This window comes from Rhineura floridana, chromosome 4 (genome assembly GCF_030035675.1).
Source record: "Rhineura floridana isolate rRhiFlo1 chromosome 4, rRhiFlo1.hap2, whole genome shotgun sequence".
Classification (NCBI taxonomy): domain Eukaryota; kingdom Metazoa; phylum Chordata; class Lepidosauria; order Squamata; family Rhineuridae; genus Rhineura; species Rhineura floridana.
The window spans coordinates 39,586,236-39,598,906 of record NC_084483.1 but is presented as its reverse complement, the minus strand read 5'-3'; the positions used below and the strand labels follow the sequence as shown (position 1 = coordinate 39,598,906).

The following is a 12,671-nucleotide window of genomic DNA, read 5'->3' as shown; positions in this document are numbered from 1 at the left end:
AGTTTCTTGGCTTATGTTAGAGAGGTGAAGAAATAAAAATTAGGAATTTGTAGGGAAGACTATGGAGGACTTTGAATGATGATGAAACATCACTGCACATGTGTGTGCGCATAGCCTTTCATCTATCCCTTTAACCTAGGGTTGAGGAAGCTGTAGCCCTCAAGATGTTCTTGGGCTCCCAACTCCCATCAGCACCAACCAGCAGGGCCAATGGTCAGGGATGATGGAAGCTGTAATCCAACAGTATCTGGCTATATGTTCCCCACCTCTGCTCTAACCTGTCTGTTGTTGGCCCAGTTACTAGACTTTTTCCTCCTCCTGTAACCCTAGTACTGGCCATAATTCCAAGTTCTACCCCCCCCCCGGCTCAGATTGTAATGGGAAAACTAACATTATGAAATGTGAATAATTTACAGATGGCAAAATATTGAGGGGGCTTGTACAGAGGCCTTCTTCCCTATGTTCATCTAGGGCTATCATTCCTGAATTATACATAATTGTACTTAATTCAATTTGTTGCGAGTCACCTAGAGATCACTGGGTATAAGGCAACTAACAAATTAATTAATTAATTAAAAATAATAATAATCTGTGATTGCATTACAAGATAACTTAAATGTTTATAATTTTTTTAGACCTGCATTGTCTTTGAGATGGATTTTTCACTTTGATCACTGCTGATCAGCTATTAAATTCTCTAATCTCACCAAATCCTTAAGTATGTTTCTGGTGATTTAGAGTTACCCACCAACTATGACAAATTAGATGCCTCTTACCTGGCTGCTCCAGTACCTTTAACAAGGCTTGATTGGCATAAATAGCAGGTACAGCATGGAGACAAACATCTTCTAAAGTCTATGCATTAAACTGTTGTTAAAGGCATAGCTACAGTCATCAGTAGAAAAGTTGATGGCAAAAAGCAAAAAATGAGACTCTCTGAAGCATCCTGTTGGATCAACAATTCTGGTGTGTTTGTGGAATATGTTTTTGTTTTGTTTTGTTTTTTTGAGAAACTACTTGGCACGTCTCGACTTGATACTTATTTCTGGCCTACAATCCATCCATGGATTGCTTTTGCCCCCCTTCACATTTCAAAAACATTTTCTGGGAACTGTCATGCCTGAACATATCTGTCTCTGACCTTAAGACTGCTGTATTTCAAATAGGGGAAAAGTAAATAAAGGGACAACTGGAATTAATTGGAATTAATTAACAAATGTGAGACCAGATCTCATGCTTTGAAGTAAGCATTATGGCTGAGTGGTTTTGTTACTACAAAAAATAATTACCCCTAGTTGGTGTTACAGCAGTCATTAAAAATTCATGCTTTGGTAGTTTAGCAAATGAAGGAAATTTACATTTTGGTTGTTTAATGTATTCATATTTCATTCTCAAACTATCAGGATGTCATTTTTGCATTACTGTTCTTGTTAGTGGTCACCTTGATAAATTTGTCATTCCCCTGTACTTCAGCACCACCTCCTTCTCATGTATATGATGAAATACTTTCAAGCCAATAAAAGTCCATACTACATTAAAGCAGCTTATATTTAAGGTGGTACTGGTGTGTACTCATTGGGCAAATCTGTACCATAAGCTTATATAGCTGTTGTGCCACCATTACAGATTTGCCTCAAAGGATCTTTAGAATTGTAGTTTGATGTAAAGAGTTTTGCTTGAGATACTCCACTCCTTACAGAGCTACAATTGAAGAGGGGAATTTTTATTAAACTGAGTTTAAGCCTATAGTGTAGATGCGCTGCATCTGTTTCTACCAAAATAGATGCCTGCTGTGGTCCACATGAGGAAGTTGCATGTGTGGAACTCTGCTCACATTCGCCGTTGATTGTTGGCGTGATGGTACCAACCTGTGCATAAGTATATGAGAGGCCCTAAAAGCAGTATGCAATGGAGGACAAATGTATTTTACAGTGAAGACGGGAAGGCGGAGGAATATATTGTGGCTGCTGCTTTTGCAGGAGAGAAAGCAGGAATGCTCAGTCCCTCCCTGTCTACTGTGTGTAAACTGGACTGGGATGAGTCTTGGTGAAGGAAGCAGGCACTGTTTCCCCCTTTAATCTCCACTGCTATGTATTAAAAGTGTATGTGTGACCTTCCTCATTCTGCCTTTGTGTTCTGAAATGCCACTGCCCAATACAAAGTGGTGATTTCTACCCCTTGGGGATGACACTCTAAATGCAAAGTGTGAATTTAGTAGGATGTTCTTCGTCAATCAGGTAGTATGACACTTTAGAATAGAAAATGGAGAGCAGTGTTAAATTGGGGCCTAGTACCTTTTAACTAGATTTAATACATTACAGCTCATGTTTATAGAAAGGAATTACCTGTTGGTGAGAGCATAATTTAGGCAGATGGGGGCATTAATCTTGATCCATTAATGCCTTGTTTGACCTTTGGAGAGCATCTTAATTTCTCTACCTTAGTCTCCCCATTTTTAAAATTGAAGCATTACAGCAAGATAAACTACACTACCTCACAGAGTATGGTTAGCTTATGTTTTGGAAAAAAAGCCTTTCAACAGAATATGTTGCATAAATGCTAAGAATGATGCTTGTAACTACAAGTTTTACTATTTAATGAATTCCAACAATAATCTAATTGTTATCAAATAATCAGAATCACATGTATATAAAGAAAGCCTGAAAAAATGTGCGTGTAACATCCCAAATTGTTCATGTTTCTGCATATCCTTTTTAATTAGAAGCAATTATCATAATGGTGAAGGAGATTGATGAGGAAATTCAGTGAAGCACAAAATGGCCTGCAAAGGCCGCAGCTAATATAAAATCTCTAAAAAGCCACCAGTGCCTGATCTAAACTGTCAGGAGGGTAGCTGGCTAGCTTAGATGAGTGCTAATGAGATATGGAGCCTTTAATCTGTTGGCTGAAATCCAGTTCATGTCCTCAGCTTCTTGGCAAATTTTAAGCAATCATATTTCTTCTTCTGGGGGATCCCAGTGAAGTGCCTTTAACACTACAGCAGAGTTCAAAAAAGGTCCCACTTTTACATCTGGAATGGTATTGTGGCCGAGGCTGCATTCATGCAAATGCAAAAGGTATCAGGTATTCTTGTCGGGACGATTGCTATGGGCATGACTTATTTCTGTAGTTATATTATACAGCCATGAGAGTGGCTGTATACTATAGCCAGCATGGATTTTTCACATTCCGCAATGTTAAATTGAAAATATCCCCCATGCCATTCTGATGCTTCCCATAAGCTCATTTCAAAATAAAACCTTACAAAACTTATAGTCCTGAACTCAGAAACGCTTGCTTAACAACCCTCTAAATTTTCATTGCGATACACAAAACAGCCAGAGAGAACAGAGAGTTCAAAGTCTAAAAAAAAAAAAAACAGAGCCCTTTGGTCTTTTTTTGTCAGAGTTATCATAATCTGTTGAAATTCATTAAAAATCAGCCATGTTCATAGAGTACCTGTAATCCTAATACTGACCTTGTCCCATACTCTGACCTTCATCTTCTGCAGTTTAAAAGTTAAAAAAATGCCTGGCTGATTTTTAAGTAATTTAATATAATTTGGCTGGAACCCTATGATAACGAGGGGCATGCTCAGTAAGAACCAACTGTCAGCATTCTAAAAGCCATACAGCTGCTTGGCTTGGCTAATCAGGGGGCCACACCCACACCAGACTTTGATTTCAGTTGAGACAGTCATGGCTTATCTCAGAGAATCCTGGGAAGTGTAGTTTGCGAAGAGTGCTGAGAGGAGACTCCTATTCCTCTGAGAGAGCTCCAGTGGCCAGATTGGTTAAACAGCCACTCTGATTGAAGGTGAGTGGTGGCAACACCTGCAATCAGCACAAATAATAGAAAGAAGATGTGCTATGCTGATTTTGTTTTAGCAGGGAGGAAGCAACATTATTAAGACAACAGTTGATATAGTTCAGATGGTCACTTTAAATATGTGTGATTTACTTAGCAATTTTAGTGAAGTTTCCTATAGGAAATCATTTTCTTTTGTTTCTATTTCTGTGAATATGTGAAGTACCGCAACACTTTGCAAAATTTACACTAAAAAACCTCCAAACATAATTGTGGAATAATGGCACAGACTTCTGCAGAATACTCTCCAGTGGACCTCAGGAGTGTCTCAATTTGCACAAGATAAAACAGTGGGAGGTGAAATATATTCTAGCAAAATTCTAGGTGTGCTCTATGTTTTTAGTTGACCGTGCCCACCTTGCTTAAATAACGTGGTTTAAGCATAGCAGGCAGAAAACATGCATCTTCTTTTTTTGAACAGCTAGAGTCATTGCTGAAGTAGCAACATATTGTAATCAGTCTGATTTTATATCAAACTGCAGTTACAGATTCAACTGTTAATGCACCCAAAATAGAAATAGATCATAATCTCCAATTTGAAACACAAAAGGCTCTCTTCACTATCATATGACATTGACCAATAAAAAGGCGTTGAGATTAATAAAAATAAATTTGACACAGATTTCTAGGATGAATAATGAGGGAAGTAAAATTTTCTAGTTTAGATTCTTTGTAGAAACAGGAAAGAAGCAAAGTAAGAAGAACACCAACAAACATACAAAAATATAATTCTTCATCTTTGGAGATGGCAGGTGTTGCCACCTCTCACCATATGCTCAGTGGCACATGTTACCAAATTCTTCCAAGCTACACAGCAAGTGGATTGGACTGTGAAAGACCAACCCAAATTGTGTTTGCATTTTGACCAATTCGTAGGGCAGTACAATATCTCAGAGGTCAGGTCTCATGCTCCCCTGGTGCATTCACTATAGCTGCCCAGTTTCCCTGCTTTTTAAAATTTGATAGAAATATCTGTGGGCTATAGGTACATTCTTAAACTGCAAGTTTTTTTGCCTGTTAGTGAATACACATTATGTACAGCAGTACATTCCCCATATTTTCCCTCATAAAAGGAAGGTTATGTCCAGAGCTTGGAAAAGTTATTTTTTTGAACTACAACTCCCATCAGCCCAATCTAGTGGCCATGCTGGCTGGGGCTGGTGGGAATTGTAGTTCAAAAAGTAGCTTTTTCAAGCTCTGGTTATGACTAGTGAATGAATCTGAGATCATCCCAGAGTTTTCCACTGCCACACTTTCTAGTGAGTTATGGTGTGTTTTAAATGTTAACTTTGTCTAAGGTTCATGTGTCTGAATGCCTTACAGTCATGTAGTGGCAAATTCAGAAGCGCAGGGTCCCTTCATGTTAGTCATAACCATGCCTCCTCCCCCTTTTTGTTGCAGGATTGAGAATGAGATTCTTGTTAATGCCTTCTCCCACAATAGATATCCCTATGAGCCAATAACCATGAAAGGGGAGATTTGCTCCAATCACCAGGAAAGGTCAAGGAAACATGTTAGAAGACTCTTCTCAGTGGCTAAGACACTCCCCTTTCATGCTAATTGGCTCATAGGATGCTGGAGACGCTGGGACCCTGCTCCCAAAAAAGTAAAGGGTCTAAGACCCTGGATGACTACACTCCTGATGCCTTATGTGTGTTTTAAAAAGTTGATAATAGAATGGCTAGATTCAAATAGAATGGCTAAATGCAGATATTCTGTTCCAAGTTTTACTAATTACATGCTCATTGAATGGGTGATGGGTATCTGAATGTTGTGTGATCACATGGTGTAATGATGCTGCCGACCTCCAGAAAGACAACTAAGATAGAAAGAGTTGCTTGTTTTCTGAAACTGAACATTTTACATCCCCTTTTCTGTTCTCTCCTGCCCTTCTGAAGAGCTCATCAGGTTCTAGGAAGCTGCTTGCTCTCAACGTGCACTTCCTCCTCATTGATAATCTGTTTTTTTTTAAATTCCTACAGGTTATGAGCTGGCACAACAAACTTGTGTGAAATTAAATGTTACTAATTTCCAATAGCTTCAATGTTCTTCCTCCTGTTGACTCCCACAATGGTTTAAAATGCCATGATTATGCTGTATTGAGGTATTTGCATGTGCTAATCGTAGTGTAATCAGCACAATATACAGTACAAGTTCAAACAATCTGTCAGTTTTCAGAAAAAGATTTTTTCCCCACAGAAAACAATAGTGCAGATGTACCATTAAAATAGCTAGAAGTAATGCATATGTACATCTGGATGGGCATCCTCTTCTTTGTAGAGATGCTGAGAGCACTTATTCAACTAGCTCCATAGGTCTTATGAGATGAAACTTCAGGAGCCTAACCCTAAGCCAATTGTTATCTACGTTGGTTCTAGGGATGTGCTAGAATTCTGCTCAATTCGGATTTGGTACAGAATTTTCCATTAATTTGCGTATTCTCAGTTGTGGAGGATCAGATTTTAATACAGTGAATTCCGCAACTATTTTTGAAAGCAGACTTTTTGTGTGTGTGAATAGTGTTTTATTGAGATTTCTAGTAAATGTAACAACCAACAATCAAAGCACAATAAACATGTCACTCTATATGAAATAGAAAAAGAGTACATTCAGCAACAAGCTTTATATATAAAATAGAAAGATACCAGAAAGCAGAATAATAGAATTAAAAAGCAGGGTACACATCCCACCAAAAGGAAGTTAATGATGAGGGTGGTCTCAAAAAAAATCAGACTTTTTTTTTTTAAATCCACCTTTAAAATATTGATTGTAAGAAAGCTAATTTAAATACATTTGAAAATATCAATATTTCCTTCAAAACCTGTATTTGCTTAAAAAAATCAATATTAATATTGATATTCTTTCCAAGTGGAAATAAATGGATTGGTAAAAGCAGTGGCTAGCAGATAGAGAATGAACTCAAATTGATGCCAGCGTGTTAGGTCAACGGAATGCTTTCGAACTGGCTAACAGATCCTATCCCTAATTTGTTCACTATTCTTCTTTTACACCTACCTTGGCAATCTCTCCTTTTATCTGTGTCCTCTTCCCATTGTCAAACTACAGTGTAAGTACCTTAGGGCAGAGACCTAAGTTTCTTTATATCTGTTTAACGCCTCTCTTTCTATGGAAAATCCTTCTCCAGTTTCTGAAAGCTTAAAAGATGGAAGAGTTCAAAAGCTGAGGTTGCTGATCAAACACAAGCAACGGTCACCTGTGAGCAAGGTTCCTCTTATGTCTACATACATGGAGATACTGCCTCCCAAATTACATTGGGTGATATCTACCAGTAGTCATACTCAGAGTAGACCCACTGATATCAATAGACAAAATGTGGATCTGTACTATGACTAGCTGTCACCCGCTGGTATTATCTGTTGTAATTTTCACTACAAATCAGAATGCTTGCTCATATTAAAAATTTAGCATGTTGTTTTTTATTTTATTTTACTTTCACTACAAAATAGGGGAAGTTGGAGAAAAGGGGGAGAAAGGTGCTCCAGGCCGCCCAGGACGAGTTGGACCTCCAGGAGAAAAAGGTCAGTCTTTTAAAGAGGGAGATTAAAGGGGTTACTCTTCACCAAACTGTATATTCCCGAGAGATGAGTAGTAGCTAATATTTTACATCAAGCTTTCTGGTCGTATTTTTCTGCATGGATCTTGATGCTATAGCTGCACATATAGGTGTGTAGGCCAATGAAATCCTAGCAGCTTCTTGACTTTTTAACCCATACCTCAGGTGCAGAGCTTGTTTCAGATAGCTTTATTGGACCTTCTGGCATGCTGGTTGAGATTTGCAATGAAGAGTGTTAGAATACTGATATATTTTAATTTACTGATCTCTAGTGGCTAAAAATAGGAAACAGGCTGCTTCACAGCATAGTATCTGTTCTGTGACAATTCTTTCTTTTTTCTCCTAGTGATTCACTTACAGCACTCATTTGGAATGATGCTACATTAGGGGTGACTAATGTGGTGCCCTCCAGATGTTTTGGGCTACAACTCGCATCAGCCCAAAGCAGTATGACCAACAGCTAGGAAAGATGGGAGTTGTAGTCCAAAACATCTGGAGAGCACCATGTTGGCTTCTGCTGTTGTAAACAAAGGACTTTGGTATTGTGAGTTATACTGAATCAACATAAATGACACTTTCAGGTTGCCAAAGGAGGGTGGTAATCTCTGTGCTGCTTTTTTCTAGTGCCAACGCACTGGCAAAATCACCACAGGCGGCCTAGTTAAACCATCTGTTTTCTGTTGGGGCCTAAGCCAGTTCTTGCAGTATTAAGAACAAGTGTGCCCTGTTTTGTGATCTTCCAAGGGACAGCTGGGCTGGACACTATTGGAAACAGAATGCTAAGCTAGGTGGACCCTTGGTCTGCTTGAACAGGGCTCTTATATTTTTAAGGGAATTGTGTACCCAGCTATTAGAAGGGAGATAATTATAAAGCATCTTGCAGTGGCAGCCATTAGTATGCTCAGGAAACAAACAGGAAACTTATTTGGCAAAGACGGAAAACTTTAAAAGGAATAAGGAGGAGAGGCAAAGTGAGGAGACATGGGCAGGGTGAGCTTTGGGGAAATGAGGGAGAATCAGAAGTGGGTAAAGGCAGCTGGGGTATGAGGGCAGAGGGCAGTTGAGGCAACATAGGCTGAGAGAGACAAAGGCAGAGCAAAGCCAGCTGGCTGAGATGAGGGAAAGGACCATATTTCCATTTTGCTAATAGGAAATGAAATAAATGAAGAAAGATAACAAGGTAAGGACATCAGAAAGCAGAAGGGAGGAATACCACACAAAGGAAAGGGGTGCAGAGATAAAAAGTTGTAGTCCTTTACTGCATCATATTAGAGCCACCACACCTCTGTATCTGTGCCTTTAAATGCAGGGTTTTATACACACATTGCCAGCATGGGATTTGGGTAGGTGGGTAGGACATCTGGATTTGGAACATAGAGTGAGCGGGGTATAGAGGGGTTTTCAACCCCTTTGTTCTTTGCTATGATCCCAATTCAGAAATGGCTCCTTGTGCTGGCAATTTGCAGAGAAGACAATCCCCCCCTTCACTTCAGCTCACTAATATTGGGAACAGTCTTCTGCAAAAGAGAAGGAAAGATTCATAGCAGCAGGAAATGAAAGAACTGAGAGCCAGGAACTTAACAGTTCCCTTGTCTAAGTTTTCTTGGCATTATAACTCCATACTCTGTGATGTAATCAAAACCGCGCAGTTCCATGCCCGTTTTCCATTCCTAATGGGAGTGCTGCTAGCTATACCTATAGAAGCCATAAGATAATGTGAAAATGATGTCAATTTCTCTTGGAAGGAATCTTTGTTCCTTTGGATACAATTAAATTCCATCTCCATTTTTTTTCATGGAGCATATGAAAATAATGTCTGTTTGTCATGATAGCTAAATACAAGGCTGATGGTGAAAGGCAGTCTGTATACCGGTTGCTAAGAACAAACAACAGGAGGCAGCCCTGCTTGTCGATTTCTTGGAAGCATTTGCTTTGCCACTGTTGGGAACAGGATTCTGGGCTAGATGAACTCTTGGGCAGGTCCAGCAAGACCCTGCTTTCTTGTAATACCACATTTCGCTAAGGAATGGTATTTTCCACATTCAGGAAGCAGCCAAAGTGAACTGTCTGTATTTTGGGGTAGAAATGGTTTGAGCCCATGATGTTAAGTATCGTGTGACAAGGGCTGAGCTGTGTGAAAGCAATTCCTCTGCTGTTTTGGCAACATTTTATGTTTATACTGATGCTTTGGGATTTACAAGCATTTCTGTAATTGCTTTTGTGCCAGGCCTGTAAGTTCTAACATCCTTTGGCTCTTTGTTGTATTATAAAAAAGACATATAAGAGGTTATTTTCATTGTAAAGAAATGTTATGAGGGAATTATTATACACTAGAAACTTTTTTTTAAAACCACTTTTAATTGACCTTTGTTCTGGACTTAGAGCACTGGGAGCTCTTATTTGAGAGAGGCCTGGAAAGAGCTATTAAAAAACAAAACACTAAACAGGGCATTTGGTTTCAGAGAAGCTACGACAATTTTTCCCCCCAACCAAAACATATACTAACAAGTAGCTCACCATGGCAACAGCAAATACTTTTGCAGGAACTGAGACAGAAATAGTTGACTCTGCCTCTGACTATCTTACCTATTAATGTTATACTTACCTGTCAAATCTATTTGTTGATTTTGTTGCACATGAAAAATGCTTTTTAAACATGAATACATGTAAAGCAATCTTGTTTTTTTAAAAAGCAAATAAAACATTAAATAGCAGCAATTTTAAAACAGAGAACTTCTGGTTCCCTCATTGTTGCATAGTACAGGGGTAGGAAAACTCAGTCCTAGAGGACAAATTTGGCCCTCCAGGTCTCTTTATCTGGCCCTTAGGACTCTCACCAGGCCACACCCCGCATTGGTTCTCCCTCACACTCTGGGTGTTTTTGCTAGACTGGAATGTGTCCTTGAACTTTTGCTTGTCTGGATGGTGGATAGAGAGGTGCATGCGCTTGAAAACTATCCTGTGCAAAGATGAAATTTATATTGGTCGCTCTGACTACATTTTTCTCTGTCCCTGCTTACCACTGGCATACAAGGAAGGATGTTTAGAAGAGAATGTGGCCCTCAAGCTAAAATGGTTCCCCATCCCTTATAGCATAATTAACCATCCATAAATGCCTAAGAAAAAAGCCAGGCCTGAACCAGGTACCAAAACTAAGTTATGAGGAGAAGGTATTCTGCACTTGGGGTGCCACTATGGCGGGGGTTGCCAACCTTTTTAGACCAGAGGGTACCCCAGAATGCTTGGGGCAGCAGTCACAAAATGGCTGCCATTGGGTTGTGGCATAACATGAGTAGTCATGCTGAAGCTTTTTCCCATTCCATACTAGAAAAGGCTTGAGCTGTTAAATTTCTGCCTGCCACACACCTGTTAAAGTCACAAAAACCCTGTTTTCCCCCAATGACAACCTTAAACCAAAGCTCAGGCTGCCATCCTGTACCCACTTACCTGGAAGTAAGCACCATTAAATAAAAAGAGACTTGTCTGCCTTCTACTGTAAGTTACCTATATAGTGAATTCTTAATGAGTCCCTGGTCTTTAGCTCCACATTTGTCTTTTGGGGGCAGGGGGAGTTTTTAACATTCACCCACACTTTTTGTGTAGTAGTATTTGCAGAAAATAATTTCTAGGCACTACCTGGTCTCAGGTGAACCCATGACAGGAAAGATGCATCCTGGTTGCTAGGAAAAAGAAAGGGCAAACTATGGAGATTTGAAGGACTAGAAAAAAAGACAGAAGCAGAAAAAGTGCACTAAAAGGATGAGCAAAACAGCAGCTTTTTTAGGACCCAAGAGATTCCTATTGCATGGCATCCAAACAACTCACTTATCAATCATAGCTCTGACTTCAGTCATTGGCTAATAAAACTGACAGGCAGGAACACTCAGGCCAGTTCATTTCACAGAAATTGCTTACAAAGGTACCATAACTTTCTTTTTAGGAGAGCCAGAGGCTTTAAAAAAAATGGCTTAGCTTGCCACCCCATCCCCAGATACACACTCCCAGACATCCCCAAGCACACTCACAAATGCGCCCCCAGGCACTCGCAAACACCCCCCAGGCACCCCACTCTGTTTGCCAACCCCCATTCACAATTCCTCCATTTCCTCCAGGCGTTGGTGCACGCCAGTCACCATGGAGCTCCTAACACTCCTCGCCTGTTCCTGCATTGCATTGCTGCCCCGCACTGCCACATCCCCTGAACAAAAGTGCCGTCAGGGTGCCTCCCCACCTAGGGCTTTTGCCTGCCTTCTGCCCAGGTTGCTGCCATGCCCACTTGCCCCCTGGCTGCTTGCCCTCCCCTAGCTGCTTGCCCGCTGGGCCACCTCACAACCACCCACTCACCTCAGTCACCCTACAACCCAGCCATCCTGCTCGTTTGGTCACCCAATGCCCCGCCAGCCATCCTTGCTTCCCTCACACCCTTGCCTTGCTTGCTGCTCTGTTGCCCTGCCCCACCCCCTATGTGATGCTGTGTTGCAGCTTAGGAAAGTATTATATAGTTAGAAAGTTTAGATTCTGGACTACCTGCTGGGGGCATGACAGAAGGCCTTCACATGCTCCATGGTGCCCCCTGCACTATGAAGGAGACCTTCTCCTTTGTCCATATTGTATGGTTCCTAAAGGTGGGACACTAGGAACTCCCCTCCCTAGAAGATCTTAATGCCTGGGCAGAACAATATTGAGAGAGGTGCTCCATCAAATATCTAGGTCCTAAGCTGTTTAGGGCTTTATAGGCGATGCTGTGTGACGGCTTAGGAAACTTTTATCTAGTTCGAAACCTCAGATTCTGGACTACCTGCTGGGGGCATGACAGAAGGCCTTTGTGGGTGCCATGGTGCCCCCTTCACTATGGAGAAGACCCTCTCCTTTGTCACCACATATTGGAACAGAGATTTACTAAAAGGCTGACTAGATCCAGGCACCTGCTGCTGCTTGGAGTGCTGGGCCAGGGGAAAAAAGGAGGCCTCTAGGGCAGGCATAATCTGTGCACCTTGTGAGGGTGTTGGTATCCTGGCAGCGGTCCAAAAATGCCAGGTGCTGATGCCACTCCTACCTCAAAAGCATCCAACTGGTCTAATAGTCTGCAGTAGCCAAAAAGATGCTAGCTAGCAAAAAAATTGTGTGCCTCTTTGCCATCCAGATATTTGTTTATTTTCCAACAAAAGGCTGTCTGCTCAACTGCCTATCCTGTTGTATTGTAATACTTTGCAGTCTATTTCCTTAGACC

The 12,671-nt window shown here is 40.7% G+C and overlaps 1 protein-coding gene across 4 annotated transcripts in view; it reads left to right on the top strand.

The window, feature by feature from the left end:
* COLEC11 (collectin subfamily member 11) overlaps positions 1-12,671 on the top strand; it is a 39,958-nt gene that overhangs the window by 8,606 nt on the left and 18,681 nt on the right. For all 4 annotated transcript variants that reach the window (XM_061622847.1, XM_061622846.1, XM_061622842.1 and 1 more), the window contains one exon: positions 7,335-7,406. In XM_061622847.1, the coding sequence (XP_061478831.1) occupies positions 7,335-7,406 (72 nt within the window). The remainder of the gene's footprint in view (positions 1-7,334; positions 7,407-12,671) is intronic.